The sequence below is a fragment of the Oncorhynchus nerka genome, linkage group LG3, assembly GCF_034236695.1.
Source record: "Oncorhynchus nerka isolate Pitt River linkage group LG3, Oner_Uvic_2.0, whole genome shotgun sequence".
Lineage (NCBI taxonomy): Eukaryota > Metazoa > Chordata > Actinopteri > Salmoniformes > Salmonidae > Oncorhynchus > Oncorhynchus nerka.
Window position 1 is genome coordinate 85,067,112 of NC_088398.1, and position 23,027 is coordinate 85,090,138.

A 23,027-nucleotide genomic window follows, 5' to 3' on the forward strand; every position below is an offset into this window, starting at 1 on the left:
GGAAATGTACAGGTTGGTAAGAGGGGAAATGTACAGGGTGATTAGAGGGAAATGTACAGGGTGATTGGAGAGGAAATGTACAGATTAGAGGGGAAATGTACAGGGTGATTAGAGGAAATGTACAGGGTGATTAGAGGGAAATATACAGGTTGATTAAGAGGGGAAATGTACAGGGTGATTAGAGGGGAAATGTACAGGGTGATTAGAGGGGAAATGTACAGGGTGATTAGAGGGGAAATATACAGGTTAGGTAAGAGGGAAATGTACAGGGTGATTAGAGGGGAAATGTACAGGGTGATTAGAGGGGAAATGTACAGATTAGAGGGGAAATGTACAGGGTGATTAGAGGGGAAATGTACAGGGTGATTAGAGGGGAAATATACAGGTTGGTAAGAGGGGAAATGTACAGGGTGATTAGAGGGGAAATGTACAGGGTGATTAGAGGGGAAATGTACAGGGTGATTAGAGGGGAAATGTACAGGGTGATTAGAGGGGAAATGTACAGGTGATTAAGAGGGGAAATGTACAGGGTGATTAGAGGGGAAATGTACAGGGTGATTAGAGGGGAAATGTACAGGGTGATTAGAGGGGAAATGTACAGGGTGATTAGACGGGAAATATACAGGTTGGTAAGAGGGGAAATGTACAGGGTGATTAGAGGGGAAATGTACAGGGTGATTGGAGGGGAAATGTACAGGGTGATTAGAGGGGAAATGTACAGGGTGATTAGAGGGGAAATGTACAGGGTGATTAGAGGGGAAATGTACAGGGTGATTAGAGGGGAAATGTACAGGGTGATTAGAGGGGAAATGTACAGGGTGATTAGAGGGGAAATGTACAGGGTGATTAGAGGGGAAATGTACAGGGTGATTGGAGGGGAAATGTACAGGGTGATTAGACGGGAAATATACAGGTTGGTAAGAGGGGAAATGTACAGGGTGATTAGAGGGGAAATGTACAGGGTGATTGGAGGGGAAATGTACAGGGTGATTAGAGGGGAAATGTACAGGGTGATTAGAGGGGAAATGTACAGGGTGATTAGAGGGGAAATGTACAGGGTGATTAGAGGGGAAATGTACAGGGTGTTTAGAGGGGACATGTACAGGGTGATTAGAGGGGAAATGTACAGGGTGATTAGAGGGGAAATGTACAGGGTGATTAGAGGGGAAATGTACAGGGTGATTAGAGGGGAAATGTACAGGGTGATTAGAGGGGAAATGTACATGATTACAGGGTGATTAGAGGGGAAATGTACAGGGTGATTAGAGGGGAAATGTACAGGGTGATTAGAGGGGAAATGTACAGGGTGATTAGACGGGAAATGTACAGGGTGATTAGAGGGGAAATGTACAGGGTGATTAGAGGGGAAATGTACAGGGTGATTAGAGGGGAAATGTACAGGGTGATTAGAGGGGAAATGTACAGGGTGATTAGAGGGGAAATGTACAGGGTGATAAAATGCATCTTTCCAGTAATGGTGAAAGAGGTAAATGCGTTTCCAAAAACACCACTGAGAGAGAACTTTCGCTAAGCGTGTCGTTGGAGCATGTTGACGATACTGACAAGATCGAAAGAAGCTAAGCGTGTCGTTGGAGCATGTTGACGATACTGACAAGATCGAAAGAAGCTAAGCGCTGCTCTCGGTTTGTCACGTCTGCACCCTCACCCGGTCTCTCGGTCACCAGGCTGATCATTATGACACACACCTGTCGCCATCGTTACGTGCTCGTCACCTGGACTCCATCTTGATTACCTGCCCTCTATATGTCACTACCCTTTGGTTCCTTCCCCAGGTGTTGTTGTTTCTGTTCCTGTGTCTTGTCTGTTGTTAGTGTCTTCTTGTTTTAGATGATGTTAGGGTTTATTTATTAAAACACTCTGAAACACTAAACCACTCCCTGAACTTGCTTCCCGACTCTCAGCGCACATCTTTTACACGGATCAGCGTTCCCCCTTTCCAATCTTACCTTATTAACATTAGAATCATTCCAACATACGTACAACGGATCAGCTCCTAGAGAGATATTATCACAGATGCCACTAAATATTGAGTCAGCTCTATAATAATAGATTAGGTCAACGATTTGGCACACTATTGATCACGTTACAAATCATGAAATATATTGAGGCAAATTTGAGACAGTAGCAAACAAATAGCTAAATAAAACGCAATTGAATTAACATGGAACTGATGTCAATATTCCCATATATAGGTCTATGTAGTCTATACTAGACATGCAGTGCATTCAGAAAGTATTCAGACCCCTTGACTTTTTCCACATTTTGTTACGTTACATATTCTATAAATGGATTAAATAGTATTTTTTCATCATCAATCTACGCACAATACCCCATAATGACATCACAATAACCCATAATGATATCACAATAACCCATAATGACATCACAATACCCTATAATGACATCACAATACCCCATAATCACGAAGCAAAACCTTTTTCTTTTTTTAAAATTCGCATAAGTATTCAGACGCTTTACTCAGTACTTTGTTGAAGCATCTTTGAAAGGGACTACAGCCTCCAGTCTTCTTGGGTTTGACGCTACAAGCTTGACACACCTGTATTTGGGGAGTTTCTCCCATTCTTCTCTGCAGACCCTCTCAAGCTCTGTCAGGTTGGATGGGGAGCGTCGGTGCACAGCTATTTTCAGGTCTCTCCAGAGATGTTAGATCGGGTTCAAGTCCAGGCTCTGGCTGGCCCACTCAAGGACATTCAGAGACTTTTCCGAAGCCACTACTGCATTGTCCCAGCTGTGTGCTTAGGATCGTTGTCCTGTTGGAAGGTGAACCTTCACCCCAGTCTGAGGTCCTGAGCGCTCTGGAGCAGGTTTTCATCAAGGATCTCTCTGTACTTTGCTCCGTCCATCTTTGCCTCAATCCTGACTAGTCTCCCATTCCCTGCTGCTGAAAAATATCCCCACAGCATGATGCTGCCACCACCATGCTTCACCGTAGGGATAGTGTCTTGGCTGTGTGCATAGGGTTATTGTCCTGCTCTGTTCATCTTTGCCTCAATCCTGACTAGTCTCCCAGTCCCTGCTGCTGAAAAACATCCCCACAGCATGATGCTGCCACCACCATGCTTCACCGTAGGGATGGTGCCAGGTTTCCACCAGACGTGACGCTTTGCATTCAAGCCAAAGAGTTCAATCTTGGTTTCAATCAGAACAGAGAATCTTTGTTTCTCATGGTCTGAGAGTCCTTTAGGTGCCTTTTGGCAAACTCCAAGCGGGCTGTCTTTTTTACTGAGGATTAGCTTCTGTCTGGCCACTTTACCATAAAAGCCGGATTGGTGGCTGCTGAGATGGTTGTCTGATTGGTGGAGTGCTGCAGAGATGGTTGTCTGATTGGTGGAGTGCTGCTGAGATGGTTGTCTGATTGGTGGAGTGCTGCTGAGATGGTTGTCTGATTGGTTAGTTTGGCTGGGTTTTCATTTGAAGCATCTTGTTGTCCGCTTTGTATTTGTGGTTGGTTGTCTGATTGGTGGGGGTGAAATGTTCTGATTGTATAAGATGGTTGTCTGATTGGGGCAACAAAAAATCAAAAAAATCTTAATGGTAACGCTGCTGAGATGGTTGTCTGATTGGTGGAGTGCTCTAAGATGGTTGTCTGATTGGTGGAACGTGCTGCTGAATGGTTTAAGACTGATTGGTGTGCTGATTTTGGTTGTCTGATTGGTGGACAGTTGAGATGGTTGTCTGATTGGTGACCGTGCTGCTTTTAAGATGTTGTTGATTGGTGGAGTGCTGCTGAGATGGTTGTCTGATTGGTGGAGTGCTGCTGAGATGGTTGTCTGATTGGTGGAGTGCTGCTGAGATGGTTGTCTGATTGGTGGAGTGCTGCTGAGATGGTTGTCTGATTGGTGGAGTGCTGCTGAGATGGTTGTCTGATTGGTGGAGTGCTGCTGAGATGGTTGTCTGATTGGTTAGTTTGGCTGGGTTTTCATTTGAAGCATCTTGTTGTCCGCTTTGTACCATTTGTTGTTAGTTCCTCTTACCATGTGAAATGTTCTGTGTATAAATTGATGTTGTCTCCTCTTAATCTACCATGTTGTTGTCTGGTCCTCTCTACCATGTTGTTGTCTCCTTTCCATGTTGTTGATTTCTCTACAGTTGGGAGGCCTAACGATGACCATAGTTGTCCTTTACCATGATGTTTTCTCCTCTTGATAAGAGGCTCTATGTTGTCTCCGTATACCAATGGCACTGTCTCGATACCATGTTGTTGTCTCCTCTCTACCATGTTGTTGTCTCCTCTCTACCATGTTGTTGTCTCCTCTCTACCATGTTGTTGTCTCCTCTCTACCATGTTGTCTCCTCTCTACCATGTTGTTGTCTCCTCTCTACCATGTTGTTGTCTCCTCTCTACCATGTTGTTGTCTCCTCTCTACCATGTTGTTGTCTCCTCTCTACCATGTTGTTGTCTCCTCTCTACCATGTTGTTGTCTCCTCTCTACCATGTTGTCTCCTCTCTATGTTGTTGTCTCATGTTGTTGTCTCCTCTCTACCATGTTGTTGTCTCCTCTCTACCATGTTGTTGTCTCCTCTCTACCATGTTGTCTCCTCTCTACCATGTTGTTGTCTCCTCTCTACCATGTTGTTGTCTCCTCTCTACCATGTTGTTGTCTCCTCTCTACCATGTTGTCTCCTCTCTACCATGTTGTCTCCTCTCTACCATGTTGTTGTCTCCTCTCTACCATGTTGTCTCCTCTCTATCATGTTGTTGTCTCCTCTCTACCATGTTGTTGTCTCCTCTCTACCATGTTGTTGTCTCCTCTCTACCATGTTGTTGTCTCCTCTCTACCATGTTGTTGTCTCCTCTCTACCATGTTGTTGTCTCCTCTCTACCATGTTGTTGTCTCCTCTCTATCATGTTGTTGTCTCCTCTCTACCATGTTGTTGTCTCCTCTCTACCATGTTGTCTCCTCTCTACCATGTTGTTGTCTCCTCTCTACCATGTTGTTGTCTCCTCTCTACCATGTTGTTGTCTCCTCTCTACCATGTTGTCTCCTCTCTACCATGTTGTCTCCTCTCTATCATGTTGTTGTCTCCTCTCTACCATGTTGTTGTCTCCTCTCTACCATGTTGTTGTCTCCTCTCTACCATGTTGTTGTCTCCTCTCTACCATGTTGTTGTCTCCTCTCTACCATGTTGTTGTCTCCTCTCTACCATGTTGTTGTCTCCTCTCTACCATGTTGTCTCCTCTCTACCATGTTGTTGTCTCCTCTCTACCATGTTGTTGTCTCCTCTCTACCATGTTGTCTCCTCTCTACCATGTTGTTGTCTCCTCTCTACCATGTTGTTGTCTCCTCTCTTCCACCATGTTGTTGTCTCCTCTCTACCATGTTGTTGTCTCCTCTCTACCATGTTGTTGTCTCCTCTCTACCATGTTGTTGTCTCCTCTCTACCATGTTGTTGTCTCCTCTCTACCATGTTGTTGTCTCCTCTCTACCATGTTGTTGTCTCCTCTCTACCATGTTGTTGTCTCCTCTCTACCATGTTGTCTCCTCTCTACCATGTTGTTGTCTCCTCTCTACCATGTTGTTGTCTCCTCTCTACCATGTTGTTGTCTCCTCTCTATCATGTTGTTGTCTCCTCTCTACCATGTTGTTGTCTCCTCTCTACCATGTTGTTGTCTCCTCTCTACCATGTTGTTGTCTCCTCTCTACCATGTTGTTGTCTCCTCTCTATCATGTTGTCTCCTCTCTACCATGTTGTCTCCTCTCTACCATGTTGTTGTCTCCTCTCTACCATGTTGTTGTCTCCTCTCTATCATGTTGTCTCCTCTCTACCATGTTGTTGTCTCCTCTCTACCATGTTGTTGTCTCCTCTCTACCATGTTGTTGTCTCCTCTCTACCATGTTGTTGTCTCCTCTCTACCATGTTGTCTCCTCTCTACCATGTTGTTGTCTCCTCTCTACCATGTTGTTGTCTCCTCTCTACCATGTTGTTGTCTCCTCTCTACCATGTTGTTGTCTCCTCTCTACCATGTTGTTGTCTCCTCTCTATCATGTTGTCTCCTCTCTACCATGTTGTTGTAACTGTGTTTTTGAGTTATTGAATGTACCTCTGTTTCCTATGATATATCAACAGAGTTTAATACAACAGTAAGATAGAGCTGTGGTAGTGGATTTGTCCCAAATGGCACCCTATTCCCTATACACAGTAGTAGTGCATTATATAGGGAATAGGGTTTCATTTGGGACGCAGATAGTGTTAGAGAGAGCAGGGTGAAACCACCAATCACAGACACACTGATACTATTGGGAGAGCGAGAGATTTAATAGCTCAATATATCCAGAAGCCTACAGGACTTAAACAGTTGTTTTCTCACTGTTTCATTGCTTAAAGACATATGCTATGGCTGTTTCTTGTCCGGAAAATCCATTTTGAAGCCTAGAGGACCGCATCACAGTTGTCCATTTTGGAGATGTTTATCTGAATACCACTTACAGATGTAGGATCTTATTTTGAGCCAGTTTGCTACAGCAGTAAAATAATCCTTCAGCAACAGGAAATGTGAATTATTAGGCGGATTAATGGACATTTTTGATAAGGGAAAAAACTGTTGGTTTTTTTAAATACATTTTCCATAAGAGAAAATCACGTCTGAAATTTCAAAGTGGAAGTTATAAACTTCAGAAGATTCGAAAACGTTACAGGTTTCACATTTCCTGAATAGCATGGTAGTTCTGGACGGACGGACAGAGAGAAGAACAGAGAGACACGGAGAGAGACCACCTGGCCCAGCTCAAAATCACATAGTGTAACACACTTGTGAGAAGAAACACTCTCCATCTGTCTAACCCCATACAATAACACAGCTGAACTAATTGGGAAATTATTTTATCCATGGTATTCATAAAATGGTTAACTAGCTAGATGGTCTAGAATCTGGGTCCCATCTCATCTGAAATACAGAATAGATAACTAGCTAGACGGTCTAGAATCTGGGTCCCATCTCATCTGAAATACAGAATAGATAACTAGCTAGACGGTCTAGAATCTGGGTCCCATCTCATCTGAAATACAGAATAGATAACTAGCTAGACGGTCTAGAATCTGGGTCCCATCTCATCTTAAATACAGAATAGTTAACTAGCTAGACGGTCTAGAATCTGGGTCCCATCTCATCTTAAATACAGAACAGTTAACTAGCTAGACGGTCTAGAATCTGGGTCCCATCTCATCTGAAATACAGAACAGTTAACTAGCTAGACGGTCTAGAACCTGGGTCCCATCTCATCTGAAATACAGAACAGTTAACTAGCTAGACGGTCTAGAACCTGGGTCCCATCTTAGCTGAAATAAGGTTTATATATTTTGTCTACTATTACATGATTTTGACTTCAGACTTTCCTTTGACAATATAGATATTTGTTTCTTGATTCAAATCAAAGACATTGTTATTTTTCCCATGCTCTGTGTACAACGGGTGTAGTCCATGCTCTGTGTACAACGGGTGTAGTCCATGCTCTGTGTACAACGGGTGTAGTCCATGCTCTGTGTACAACGGGTGTAGTCCATGCTCTGTGTACAACGGGTGTAGTCTTGACCATGACCTTGATATTGTGGAATTTGTGCTCTTATTTTGTTGCTTTTCGACTCGTCCCAGCCATCTTAGCTCCCCATTGCAGCACACGGCTGTGATTTATCAATCCATATTCAGCTCAAAGCTTTGCTGCCTTCAGCTTCTAATCAATGACATTAAACGTATCTATGTGTTCATTTATGGCCTGTCACTGGAGCAGCTTTCTTTTATATATATTTTTTTTGCAAACCTTCGATATGGAGAGAAAATTAAATGGTTGTCACATTCGCTTTTAAAATCAGCCAAGGCTGCCTGCTTCTCAGATGACGGTTGTTGAAAGCCTTTTAATAATTCTAATTAGTTAAATGGATCTGATCACATTTATTAAACCTGCAGTAAGCACTTCTTTCCCGGTCACTTTGGTCTTCATCCCAAATTGCACCCTATTTCCTCATTACGTTTGACCAGACTCCTATCGGGCCCTGGTCAAAGTAATGCACTATATAGGGAATTAGGGTGCCATTTGAGATGATGCTCATCAAAGTGATAATGATTGAGCTAAAACACTAAGAGGGGACTCAAATGGAAAGAGCCGTATAGTGCTGAGCAGCCGTCCATGGCTCTGCCTGAGTAAAACTCTTTCATTCTTCTACCACTCAGTATGGAAGTAGACAGAAAATAGTTTTAGGATGTTAGGACCCCTATAATAAGATGTTAGGATGTTAGGACCAATATAATAAGATTTTAGGACTCCTATAATAAGATGTTAGGATATTAGGACCACTATAATAAGATGTTAGGATGATAGGACCACTATAATAAGATGTTAGGACCCCTATAATAAGATGTTAGGAACCCTATAATAAGATGTTAGGATGTTAGGACCCCTATAATAAGATGTTAGGGCCCCTATAATTAGATGTTATGATGTTAGGACCCCTATAATAAGATGTTAGGATGTTAGGACCCCTATAATAAGATGTTAGGATGTTAGGAATCCTATAATAAGATGTTAGGATGTTAGGACCCCTATAATAAGATGTTAGGATGTTAGGAATCCTATAATAAGATGTTAGGATGTTAGGAATCCTATAATAAGATGTTAGGATGTTAGGAATCCTATAATAAGATGTTAGGATGTTAGGACCCCTATAATAAGGTGTTAGGATGTTAGGAGCCCTATAATAAGGTGTTAGGATGTTAGGACCCCTATAATAAGATGTTAGGACCCCTACAATATGATGTTAGGACCCCTATAATAAGATGTTATGATGTTAGGAACCCTATAATAAGATGTTAGGACCCCTATAATAAGATGTTAGGATGTTAGGAACCCTATAATAAGGTGTTAGGATGTTAGGACCCCTATAATAAGGTGTTAGGATGTTAGGACCCCTATTATATGATGTTAGGAACCCTATAATTAGATGTTATGATGTTAGGACCCCTACAATAAGATGTTAGGATGTTAGGACCTCTATAATAAGATGTTAGGAACCCTATAATTAGGTGTTATGATGTTAGGACCCCTATAATAAGGTGTTAGGACCCCTATAATAAGATGTTAGGAACCCTATAATTAGGTGTTATGATGTTAGGACCCCTATAATAAGGTGTTAGGACCCCTATAATAAGATGTTAGGAACCCTATAATTAGGTGTTATGATGTTAGGACCCCTATAATAAGGTGTTAGGACCCCTATAATAAGATGTTAGGAACCCTATAATTAGGTGTTATGATGTTAGGACCCCTATAATAAGGTGTTAGGACCCCTATAATAAGATGTTATGATGTTAGGACCCCTATAATAAACCCTACTGCTGAGCATGGAGAGGATATAGACGTTGATTGATGAAGATTCCACACAACATGTCCATTGATGTTTCTCTGTTTCTGTTTCCTTCTCACTGTTCTTATCTAATGTTCGTTTTTTTATTAATAAAAGATTCAAGGATGTCATAGATTCAAAGAAGAATCAAAAACCAAACTAGTAAAGTGTGTTTGGTGAAACCTTGATGTCAGAGGTCTCGTTTCTCTATCAGGGTCGTCTTACTTGGCTTCGAGGCCTCTAGAGTTTGTTACTGTGTGCTTCCAAAATGGCACCCTACGCTAATCATAGAGAATAATGTAGGATGCCATTTAAATGGTAGCACAACTACAGAGAATAAGTATGTCATTTCAGACACAGCCTTTTGTTACTTACTTTGCTACGTCTTCTTTGTGAATGTAAAGGTCTTGACTTGACTGTGTGTCAGTTTAACTGTTAACTGCATTACCCATGCTGCACCACAGTCTGTCTCAAAGACATAAGGAATTATATCTGTTGAATTTCACGGTCTTGGAAATATGACATTGTGCTATTGGAATGTGCTATTAAAGGGATATTTTTCCTAAAATAATTGTCCTCCTAAAGTATTATCTGCTCTGGTTTGGTTCATATAAAAATCATTTTCAGATGGTCAAACAAAAGCTACTGTGTTTTTCTTGACGTCAAACCGTGTTGAATTATGCCCCTCCCATTGTGAATTATGCCCCTCCCATTGTGAATTATGCCCCTCCCATTGTGAATGATGCCCCTCCCATTGTGAATGATGCCCCTCCCATTGTGAATTATGCCCCTCCCATTGTGAATTATGCCCCTCCCATTGTGAATTATGCCCCTCCCATTGTGAATTATGCCCCTCCCATTGTGAATTATGCCCCTCCCATTGTGAATGAATAGTGTTGAATTATGCCCCTCCCATTGTGAATGAATAGTGTTGAATTATGCCCCTCCCATTGTGAATGAATAGTGTTGAATTATGCCCCTCCCATTGTGAATGAATAGTGTTGAATTATGCCCCTCCCATTGTGAATGAATAGTGTTGAATTATGCCCCTCCCATTGTGAATGAATAGTGTTGAATTATGCCCCTCCCATTGTGAATGAATAGTGTTGAATTATGCCCCTCCCATTGTGAATTATGCCCCTCCCATTGTGAATTATGCCCCTCCCATTGTGAATTATGCCCCTCCCGTTGTGAATTATGCCCCTCCCGTTGTGAATTATGCCCCTCCCATTGTGAATTATGCCCCTCCCATTGTGAATTATGCCCCTCCCATTGTGAATTATGCCCCTCCCGTTGTGAATTATGCCCCTCCCATTGTGAATGAATAGTCACGTTACCAACTTACGTGAGAAGCGTCTCTACAAGACGCTGTCATTTTCATCACGTCGTGTCCGTGCTGCTTCATCCATTTGTAGTCGTATAACTATTGGTGAACTAACTAGTTAACTAGCTAGTTAACTTAACTACCAGTAGAAAGTCTGGTCCCTTTTCTCACATCAACCTGTTTCAACCTGTTTCTTTCCTTCAGATTGGAGACCTATCGACTTTGGAAATAAACCACTTTTCAACGGCAGGGAACGTGTGAACGGAGGTAAGACGTCGCTACGGCGAAGCCGATCTGATCGTGTGACGTAGCGGACAGTTTCTGCTGTGTTTAATTAGACTCATCCTGACTAGGTGCCAGTCATCCAAACCAACTAACATACTCTCTGTGTCCTAAATGGTACACTATTACACACACACTGCACTGACCAGGTAACAAAAAGTAGTGTGACGGAATAGGATGCTATTGGGATACACACGCTGTCGTCCACCCTGAGACGACGCGCTGTCCTCCACCCTGAGACGACGCGCTGTCCTCCACCCTGGGACGACGCGCTGTCGTCCACCCTGAGACGACGCCCTGTCCTCCACCCTGAGACGACGCGCTGTCCTCCACCCTGAGACGACGCGCTGTCCTCCACCCTGAGACGACGCGCTGTCGTCCACCCTGAGACGACGCGCTGTCGTCCACCCTGAGACGACGCGCTGTCCTCCACCCTGAGACGACGAGCTGTCCTCCACTCTGAGACGACGCGCTGTCCTCCACTCTGAGACGACGCGCTGTCCTCCACCCGGAGACGACGCGCTGTCGTCCACCCTGAGACGACGCGCTGTCCTCCACCCTGAGACGACGCGCTGTCCTCCACCCTGAGACGACGCGCTGTCCTCCACCCTGAGACGACGCGCTGTCCTCCACCCTGAGACGACGCGCTGTCCTCCACCCTGAGACGACGCGCTGTCGTCCACCCTGAGACGACGCGCTGTCCTCCACCCTGAGACGACGCGCTGTCGTCCACCCTGAGACGACGCGCTGTCGTCCACCCTGAGACGACGCGCTGTCCTCCACCCTGAGACGACGCGCTGTCGGCCACCCTGAGATGACGCGCTGTCCTCCACCCTGAGACGACGCGCTGTCCTCCACCCTGAGACGACGCGCTTTCGTCCACCCTGAGACGACGCGCTGTCGTCCACCCTGAGACGACGCGCTGTCCTCCACCCTGAGACGACGCGCTGTCCTCCACCCTGAGACGACGCGCTGTCCTCCACCCTGAGACGGCGCGCTGTCGTCCACCCTGAGACGACGCGCTGTCCTCCACCCTGAGACGACGCGCTGTCGTCCACCCTGAGACGACGCGCTGTCCTCCACCCTGAAACGACGCGCTGTCCTCCACCCTGAGACGACGCGCTGTCCTCCACCCGGAGACGACGCGCTGTCGTCCACCCTGAGACGACGCGCTGTCCTCCACCCTGAGACGACTCGCTGTCCTCCACCCTGAGACGACGCGCTGTCCTCCACCCTGAGACGACGCGCTGTCGTCCACCCTGAGACGACGCGCTGTCGTCCACCCTGAGACGACGCGCTGTCGTCCACCCTGAGACGACGCGCTGTCCTCCACCCGGAGACGACGCGCTGTCCTCCACTCTGAGACGACGCGCTGTCCTCCACTCTGAGACGACGCGCTGTCCTCCACTCTGAGACGACGCGCTGTCCTCCACTCTGAGACGACGCGCTGTCCTCCACCCTGAGACGACGCGCTGTCCTCCACCCTGAGACGACGCGCTGTCCTCCACCCTGAGACGACGCGCTGTCCTCCACCCGGAGACGACGCGCTGTCCTCCACCCTGAGACGACGCTCTGTCCTCCACCCTGAGACGACACGCTGTCGTCAACTAGCCAGGATGACAATTATTTAAATGTCACTGTCGAAAATCATGTTTGTCATGAAATGTTATTAGAAGGAAACCAGATCAAAGTATGAGAACTGACTGTTGTTTTTACATTGAGGAAGTTTGATCATAAAGTTACTGGTTCCCTCCCCCCGTGACATTACTCCAGTTTTAATACACCAATGGGAACATGTTATTCTCTTACCTAATTTAAATAAGTACCGCCTTGAAACCGACATCAGAGAAGGCGTGTTTGCAAAGGGGCGTGGTTTATGTAGCTATATACTGTAGCTACTCTATCAATCAAAGTCAATCAATCAAAGCTGTTTATGAAGCCTGTTTTACATAAGCAGATGTCACAAAGTGCTTATACAGAAACCCAGCCTAAAACCCCAAACAGCAAGCAATGCAGGTGTAGAAGCACGGTGGCTACGAAAAACTCCCTAGAAAGGCCAGAACCTAGGAAGAAACCTAGAGAGGACCATGGCTATGAGGGGTGGCCAGTCCTCTTCTGGCTGTGCCGGGTGGAGATGATAAACCTAGAGAGGAACCAGGCTATGTGGGGTGGCCAGTCCTCTTCTGGCTGTGCCGGGTGGAGATTGTAACAGAACATGACCAAGATGTTCAAATGTAGATGACAAGCAGGGTCAAATAATAATCACAGTGGTTGTAAAAGGGTGCAACAGGTCAGCACCTCAGGAGTAAATGTCAGTTGGCTTTTCATAGCCGATCATTCATAGGGAGAATTATCACCAGATATAACAGACTGAAACTAGCACCCCGGTACCTAGACTATTGCAGCATAGATACTGGAGACTGAGACCAGGTGGGGGGTCAGGAGACACTGTGGTCGAGTCCGACGATACCCTGGACAGGGCCAACCAGGCAGGATATAACCACCCTCACTTTGACAAAGCACAGCCCCCACACCAGTGGAGGGATATCTTCAAACCACCGACTTACTACCCTGACACAAGGCCGAGGATAGCCCATAAAGATCTCCCCCAACTCACAAGCCAAAGGAGGCGCAAAACCAGACAGAAAAATCACGTCAGAAAAAAGCATGGCAAGGTGTGATGCACCCCTCCTAGGGACGGCATGGAAGAGCACTAGCAAGCCAGCCCCTGTAATAGGGTAAGAGGCAGAGAATCCCAGTGGAAAGAGGGGAACCGGCCAGGCAGAGACAGCAAGGGCGGTTCGTTGCTCCAGAGCCTTTCCGTTCACCTTCCCACTCCTGGGCCAGACTTCTCTCAATCATATGACCTACTGAAGAGATGAGTCTTCAGTAAAGACTTAAAGGTTGAGACCGAGTTTGCGTCTCTCACATGGGTAGGCAGACCGTTCCATAAAAATGGAGCTCTATAGGAGAAAGCCCTGCCTCCAGCTGTGTGCTTAGAAATTCTAGGGACAATATGGAGGCCTGCGTCTTGTGACCGTAGCGTACGTGTAGGTATGTACGGCAGGACCAAATCGGAAAGATAGGTAGGAGCAATGCTTTGTGTGTTAGCAGTAAAACATACTCTACGCTGGTGCAACATTTGACTGTACTGTAGAGAGTCCGTAAATATACTTAAAAGTTGATCGTATTCATCTATCAGCTTGAGGTGATTGTACTGCAACTCTCAAGTTGCTTGACATAGTCGTTTCAAAGAGCTGTCAGTCAAGGCGATCTCATGAATATAAGCTCCCCGCCCACTCAGCCTGTATTTTCAAACTTCCTGGTAGTTAGCCATGAGAGAGGAAGTACTTTTCAGGACATTTAACATGGCACTATTGTTGACAGAATTAAGTGGGGTAGTAAGGTTATGACAGCTAGTCTTTTCAAGTGACAATCTGTTCTTCATTGAATTATATAAATGTTAAATAAAACAATACAAATGAAGTCATTATGGGCAAAACTACATTGTACTCATCTGTACAGTAGACAAGAACTGTCCTTGGGTTTCCTGTACAGTAGACAAGAACTGTCCTTGGGTTTCCTGTACAGTAGACAAGAACTGTCCTTGGGTTTCCTGTACAGTAGACAAGAACTGTCCCTCTGTTTCCTGTACAGTAGACAAGAACTGTCCTTGGGTTTCCTGTACAGTAGACATGAACTGTCCTTGGGTTTCCTGTACAGTAGACAAGAACTGTCCCTCTGTTTCCTGTACAGTAGACAAGAACTGTCCTTGGGTTTCCTGTACAGTAGACATGAACTGTCCTTGGGTTTCCTGTACAGTAGACATGAACTGTCCTTGGGTTTCCTGTACAGTAGACATGAACTGTCCTTGGGTTTCCTGTACAGTAGACATGAACTGTCCTTGGGTTTCCTGTACAGTAGACATGAACTGTCCTTGGGTTTCCTGTACAGTAGACATGAACTGTCCTTGGGTTTCCTGTACAGTAGACAAGAACTGTCCCTCTGTTTCCTGTACAGTAGACATGAACTGTCCCTCTGTTTCCTGTACAGTAGACAAGAACTGTCCCTCTGTTTCCTGTACAGTAGACATGAACTGTCCCTCAGTTTCCTGTACAGTATACATGAACTGTCCCTCTGTTTCCTGTACAGTAGACATGAACTGTCCTTGGGTTTCCTGTACAGTAGACAAGAACTGTCCCTCTGTTTCCTGTACAGTAGACATGAACTGTCCCTCTGTTTCCTGTACAGTAGACAAGAACTGTCCTTGGGTTTCCTGTACAGTAGACATGAACTGTCCTTGGGTTTCCTGTACAGTAGACAAGAACTGTCCTTGGGTTTCCTGTACAGTAGACAAGAACTGTCCTTGGGTTTCCTGTACAGTAGACAAGAACTGTCCTTGGGTTTCCTGTACAGTAGACAAGAACTGTCCTTGGGTTTCCTGTACAGTAGACAAGAACTGTCCTTGGGTTTCCTGTACAGTAGACAAGAACTGTCCTTGGGTTTCCTGTACAGTAGACAAGAACTGTCCCTCTGTTTCCTGTACAGTAGACATGAACTGTCCTTGGGTTTCCTGTACAGTAGACATGAACTGTCCTTGGGTTTCCTGTACAGTAGACCTGAACTGTCCTTGGGTTTCCTGTACAGTAGACATGAACTGTCCCTCTGTTTCCTGTACAGTAGACATGAACTGTCCCTCTGTTTCCTGTACAGTAGACATGAACTGTCCCTCTGTTTCCTGTACAGTAGACATGAACTGTCCCTCTGTTTCCTGTACAGTAGACATGAACTGTCCCTCTGTTTCCTGTACAGTAGACATGAACTGTCCCTCTGTTTCCTGTACAGTAGACATGAACTGTCCCTCTGTTTCCTGTACAGTAGACATGAACTGTCCTTGGGTTTCCCGTACAGTAGACAAGAACTGTCCCTCTGTTTCCTGTACAGTAGACAAGAACTGTCCTTGGGTTTCCTGTACAGTAGACATGAACTGTCCTTGGGTTTCCTGTACAGTAGACAAGAACTGTCCTTGGGTTTCCTGTACAGTAGACATGAACTGTCCTTGGGTTTCCTGTACAGTATACATGAACTGTCCCTCTGTTTCCTGTACAGTAGACAAGAACTGTCCTTGGGTTTCCTGTACAGTAGACATGAACTGTCCTTGGGTTTCCTGTACAGTAGACATGAACTGTCCTTGGGTTTCCTGTACAGTAGACATGAACTGTCCTTGGGTTTCCTGTACAGTAGACATGAACTGTCCCTCAGTTTCCTGTACAGTATACATGAACTGTCCCTCTGTTTCCTCTACAGTAGACATGAACTGTCCTTGGGTTTCCTGTACAGTAGACATGAACTGTCCCTCTGTTTCCTGTACAGTAGACATGAACTGTCCCTCTGTTTCCTGTACAGTAGACATGAACTGTCCCTCTGTTTCCTGTACAGTAGACATGAACTGTCCCTCTGTTTCCTGTACAGTAGACATGAACTGTCCTTGGGTTTCCTGTACAGTAGACATGAACTGTCCTTGGGTTTCCTGTACAGTAGACATGAACTGTCCTTGGGTTTCCTGTACAGTAGACATGAACTGTCCTTGGGTTTCCTGTACAGTAGACATGAACTGTCCTTGGGTTTCCTGTACAGTAGACATGAACTGTCCTTGCGTTTCCTGTACAGTAGACATGAACTGTCCCTCTGTTTCCTGTACAGTAGACATGAACTGTCCCTCTGTTTCCTGTACAGTAGACATGAACTGTCCCTCTGTTTCCTGTACAGTAGACATGAACTGTCCTTGGGTTTCCTGTACAGTAGACATGAACTGTCCTTGGGTTTCCTGTACAGTAGACATGAACTGTCCTTGGGTTTCCTGTACAGTAGACATGAACTGTCCTTGGGTTTCCTGTACAGTAGACATGAACTGTCCTTGGGTTTCCTGTACAGTAGACATGAACTGTCCTTGGGTTTCCTGTACAGTAGACATGAACTGTCCTTGGGTTTCCTGTACAGTAGACATGAACTGTCCTTGGGTTTCCTGTACAGTAGACATGAACTGTCCTTGGGTTTCCTGTACAGTAGACATGAACTGTCCTTGGGTTTCCTGTACAGTAGACATGAACTGTCCTTGGGTTTCCTGTACAGTAGACATGAACTGTCCCTCTGTTTCCTGTACAGTAGACATGAACTGTCCCTCTGTTTCCTGTACAGTAGACATGAACTGTCCTTTGGGTTTCCTGTACAGTAGACATGAACTGTCCCTCTGTTTCCTGTACAGTAGACATGAACTGTCCCTCTGTTTCCTGTACAGTAGACATGAACTGTCCTTGGGTTTCCTGTACAGTAGACATGAACTGTCCTTGGGTTTCCTGTGCAGTAGACATGAACTGTCCCTCTGTTTCCTGTACAGTAGACATGAACTGTCCCTCTGTTTCCTGTACAGTAGACATGAACTTTCCCTCTGTTTCCTGTACAGTATGCATGAACTGTCCTTTGGTTTCCTGTACAGTAGACATGAACTGTCCCTCTGTTTCCTGTACAGTAGACATGAACTGTCCTTTGGTTTCCTGTACAGTAGACATGAACTGTCCCTCTGTTTCCTGTACAGTAGACATGAACTGTCCTTTGGTTTCCTGTACAGTAGACATGAACTGTCCTTTGGTTTCCTGTACAGTAGACATGAACTGTCCCTCTGTTTCCTGTACAGTAGACATGAACTGTCCCTCTGTTTCCTGTACAGTAGACATGAACTGTCCTTTGGTTTCCTGTACAGTAGACATGAACTGTCCTTTGGTTTCCTGTACAGTAGACATGCCACATATAAACTCTCCTTGGGTTTCCTGTACAGTATAGTACTTTTCATATTAACTCTCCTCCTCTAACTCTCCTTGGGTTTCCTGTACAGTATAGTACTTTTCATATTAACTCTCCTCCTCTAACTCTCCTTCGGTTTCCTGTACAGTACAGTACTTTTCAGTACAGGTGCATCAAAGCTGGGACCAAGAGACTGAAAAACAGCTTCTATCTCAAGATTCTCAGACTGTTAAACAGCCCTCACTAACATTGAGAGGCTGCTGCCAACATACAGACCTGAAATCACTGGTCACTTAAATAAATGGATCATTGGTCACTTTAATAATGTTTACATATTGTGCATTACTCATCTCATATGTATATACTGTATTTTAAACCATCTACTGCATCTTGCCTATGCCGCTCGGCCATCGCTCATCCATATATTTAAATGTACATATTCTCATGCACTCCTGTGTGTATTAGGTAGTTGTTGGGGAATTGTTAGATTACTTGTTAGATATTACTGCACTGTCAGAACTAGAAGCACAAGCATTTCGCTACACTCGCGTTAACATCTGCTAACCATGTGACCAATAACATCTGTTAACCATGTGACCAATAACATCTGCTAACCATGTGACCATTAACATCTGCTAACCATGTGACCAATAACATCTGCTAACCATGTGACCGATATCATCTGCTAACCATGTGACCAATAACATCTGCTAACCATGTGACCAATAACATCTGCTAACCATGTGACCGACAACATCTGCTAACCATGTGACCAATAACATCTGCTAACCATGTGACCAATAACATATGCTAACCATGTGACCATTAACATCTGCTAACCATGTGACCAATAACATCTGCTAACCATGTGACCATTAACATCTGCTAACCATGTGACCAATAACATCTGCTAACCATGTGACCATTAACATCTGCTACCCATGTGACCAATAACATCTGCTAACCATGTGACCAATAACATCTGCTAACCATATGACCAATAACATCTGCTAACCATGTGACCAATAACATGTTATTTGATTTGATTTGATCTGTCCTTGTGTTTCCTGTACAGTACAGTACTTTTCATATGAACTGCCTAGGTGTCAAAGGGTCTTCTGATGTTGTCTCCTATGTTCAGGTTTCCCGTTCCCAGAGTGGAGTACCCCTGGCCCGTCCATGGACCCCCCTGTGACACATGTCTCTGAGAAGGACAACTCGTGGCTGTACACCCTGGATCCCATCCTGGTCACCATCATCGTCATGTCTTCCCTGGGCGTCCTGCTGGGGGCGGTGTGTGGCGGCCTGCTGCTCTACTGCGCCTGCTACTACAGCGGCCTGTCGTCACGGAGCTCCACCACCTTGGAGAACTACAACTTTGAGCTGTACGACGGGATCAAACACAAGGTGAAGATCAACCAGCAACGCTGTTGCTCTGAGGCCTAGGACGCTTTCCTCCGCCGGAAGGCCTAGTCCTTCAAACCCTTGGGCTGTTCCAACCCAAAGACATGCTTCATGCTTGATGACACCGACATACAGACAGATACACCCGCCTAGACCCTACCCCCCACCCCTCGGGGGTCCCTTCTCTGCCTGCAGGAGAGGCCCTGATCAATCAAAACTTGGGAATGAACCACACTTACCTGCTATGATGCCACACGTACTGACCAGTGGACCACAGTGGTCTGGGCTTGGAACTGAACACTTTCTGTCAGTCTGGGCTTGGCCCTGAACTCCTACTGTCAGTCTGGGCTTGGACTCAAACTCCTACTGTCAATCTGGGCTTGAACCTGAACTCCTACTGTCAGTCTGGGCTTGGACTCAAACTCCTACTGTCAGTCAGGGCTTGGACTCAAACTCCTACTGCCAGTCTGGGCTTGGACCTGATCTCCTACTGTCCATCTGGGCTTGGACTCAAACTCCTACTGTCAGTCTGGGCTTGGACCTGATCTCCTACTGTCAGTCTGGGCTTGGACCTGAACACTTACTGTCAGTCTGGGCTTGGACTCAAACTCCTACTGTCAGTCTGGGCTTGGACCTGATCTCCTACTGTCAGTCTGGGCTTGGACCTGAACTCCTCCTGTCAGTCTGGGCTTGGAATCAAACTCCTAATGTCCGTCTTGGCTTGGACCTGATCTCCTACTGTCAGTCTGGGCTTGAACCTGAACACTTACTGTCAGTCTGGGCTTGGACTCAAACTCCCACTGTCAGTCTGGGCTTGAACCTGATCTCCTACTGTCAGTCTGGGCTTGGACTCAAACACTTACTGTCAGTCTGGGCTTGAACCTGAACACTTGCTGTCAGTCTGGGCTTGGACTCAAACTCCTACTGTCAGTCTGGGCTTGGACCTGATCTCCTACTGTCAGTCTGGGCTTGGACCTGAACACTTACTGTCGGTCTGGGCTTGGACTCAAACTCCTACTGTCAGTCTGGGCTTGGACCTGATCTCCTACTGTCAGTCTGGGCTTGGACCTGAACTCCTGCTGTCAGTCTGGGCTTGGAATCAAACTCCTAATGTCCGTCTTGGCTTGGACCTGATCTCCTACTGTCAGTCTGGGCTTGAACCTGAACACTTACTGTCAGTCTGGGCTTGGACTCAAACTCCCACTGTCAGTCTGGGCTTGGACCTGATCTCCTACTGTCAGTCTGGGCTTCGACTCAAACACTTACTGTCAGTCTGGGCTTGAACCTGAACACTTACTGTAGGTCTGGGCTTGGACTCAAACTCCTACTGTCAGTCTGGGCTTGAACCTGAACACTTACTGTCAGTCTGGGCTTGGACTCAAACTCCTACTACCAGTCTGGGCTTGGACCTGAACTCATTCTCTCAGTCTGGGCTTGGACTCAAACTCCTACTGTCAGTCTGGGCTTGGACCTGAACACTTACTGTCAGTCTGGGCTTGGACTCAAACTCCTACTGTCAGTCTGGGCTTGGACCTGAACACTTATTGTCAGTCTGGGCTTGGAATCAAACTCCAACTGTCCATCTGGGCTTGAACCTGAACTCCTTATGTCAGTCTGGGCTTGGACCTGATCTCCTACTGTCAGTCTGGGCTTTGACCTGATCTCCTACTGTCAGTCTGGGCTTGGACTCAAACTCCCACTGTCAGTCTGGGCTTGGACCTGAACTCCTACTGTCAGTCTGGGCTTGGACCTGATCTCCTACTGTCAGTCTGGGCTTGGACTCAAACTCCCACTGTCAGTCTGGGCTTGGACCTGAACTCCTACTGTCAGTCTGGGCTTGGACCTGATCTCCTTCTGTCAGTCTGGGCTTGGACCTGATCTCCTACTGTCAGTCTGGGCTTGGACTCAAACTCCCACTGTCAGTCTGGGCTTGGACCTGAACTCCCACTGTCAGTCTGGGCTTGGACTCAAACTCCCACTGTCAGTCTGGGCTTGGACTCAAACTTCTACTGCCAGTCTGGGCTTGGACCTGATCTCCTACTGTCAATCTGGGCAGTCAGAGCTGTTCTGCTGCCAGTGGACCATTCAGTGGACCATTCAGTGGACCATTCAGTGGGTGCTGAACGATATCAAAACATATCAATCGAATGCCTATCCCCAAAAAAAGATTTAAATTAAATTAAACTAGATTTGTAAAGAATTAAGAAGATATTTTGTTCTTGGTTATGATTGAAGTTAGATAATGAGTTGCATTAGGAAGGTTTTAGAATGTTGATTCTAGCTCGTCTCGGCCTGCCTTATGTTTAAAACAGTGTCATAGACTATCGTGGACAGTTTTCAGTTCAGTTTTAGGATCTTAATTAGGATCAGCTTCAGTTTTATCGCCCAATAGACATCTCTTGTTCTCGTGCCATTTTTCTTTTAAACATTAATTTAGTGTCAACAGTCAACCACCACCTTCAGTTCAGCTTGTCTGTTATGGTATTTGATGTGTTGTTATTTGCAGGCTGCTTCCCGTCTGTAATAGAAGAAGAGAATGGCGAAGAAAGAATAATAATTTTATCTAAAGACCTGACACATAACGGTCGTTAAGTTGCGTTCCTCAAGAAGAAGTATTAGGATTGTCTTTTTTTTGTTTTGTATTTTTGATTTCTGACTATCTGATGATCTATATCACATGGTGACTGTCTGATGATCTATATCACATGGTGACTGTCTGATGATCTATATCACATGGTGACTGTCTGATGATCTATATCACATGGTGACTGTCTGATGATCTATATCACATGGTGACTGTCTGATGATCTATATCACATGGTGACTGTCTGATGATCTATATCACATGGTGACTGTCTGATGATCTATATCACATGGTGACTGTCTGATGATCTATATCACATGGTGACTGTCTGATGATCTATATCACATGGTGACTGTCTGATGATCTATATCACATGGTGACTGTCTGATGATCTATATCACATGGTGACTGTCTGATGATCTATATCACATGGTGACTGTCTGATGATCTATATCACATGGTGACTGTCTGATGATCTATATCACATGGTGACTGTCTGATGATCTATATCACATGGTGACTGTCTGATGATCTATATCACATGGTGTGACGCTCTGTGAAACATTATCATTTTATTTTTTGTTGTTGCAACCTATGGATTGCAGAGAGAGAGACAGAGAGAGGAGGGAGACAGAGAGAGGAGATAGACAGAGAGAGGAGGGAGACACAGAGAGGAGGGAGACAGAGAGAGGAGGGAGACAGAGAGAGGAGATAGACAGAGAGAGGAGGGAGACACAGAGAGGAGGGAGACAGAGAGAGGAGGGAGACAGAGAGAGGAGGGAGACAGAGAGAGGAGGGAGACAGAGAGAGGAGATAGACAGAGAGAGGAGGGAGACACAGAGAGGAGGGAGACAGAGAGGGAGGGAGACAGAGAGAGGAGATAGACAGAGAGAGGAGGGAGACACAGAGAGGAGGGAGACAGAGAGAGGAGGGAGACAGAGAGAGGAGGGAGACAGAGAGAGGAGGGAGACAGAGAGAGGAGATAGACAGAGAGGAGGGAGACACAGAGAGGAGGGAGACAGAGAGAGGAGGGAGACAGAGAGAGGAGGGAGACAGAGAGGAGGGAGACAGAGAGAGGAGATAGACAGAGAGAGGAGGGAGACACAGAGAGGAGGGAGACAGAGAGAGAAGGGAGACAGAGAGAGGAGGGAGACAGAGAGAGGAGGGAGACAGAGAGAGGAGGGAGACAGAGAGAGAGGAGGGAGACAGAGAGAGAGGAGGGAGACAGAGAGAGGAGGGAGACAGAGAGAGAGG

The 23,027-nt window shown here is 45.7% G+C and overlaps 1 protein-coding gene across 1 annotated transcript in view; it reads left to right on the forward strand.

Annotated features, from left to right (window-relative positions):
• Positions 1-22,761, forward strand: part of LOC115124773 (neuropilin-2-like) — a 342,903-nt gene extending 320,142 nt beyond the window's left edge. Inside the window, exons 19-20 of the mRNA XM_065005862.1 lie at positions 10,907-10,969; positions 18,927-22,761. Of these exons, the coding sequence (XP_064861934.1) occupies positions 10,907-10,969; positions 18,927-19,231 (368 nt within the window). The 3' untranslated portion in view covers positions 19,232-22,761. The remainder of the gene's footprint in view (positions 1-10,906; positions 10,970-18,926) is intronic.
• The last annotated feature ends 266 nt before the right edge of the window (positions 22,762-23,027 follow it).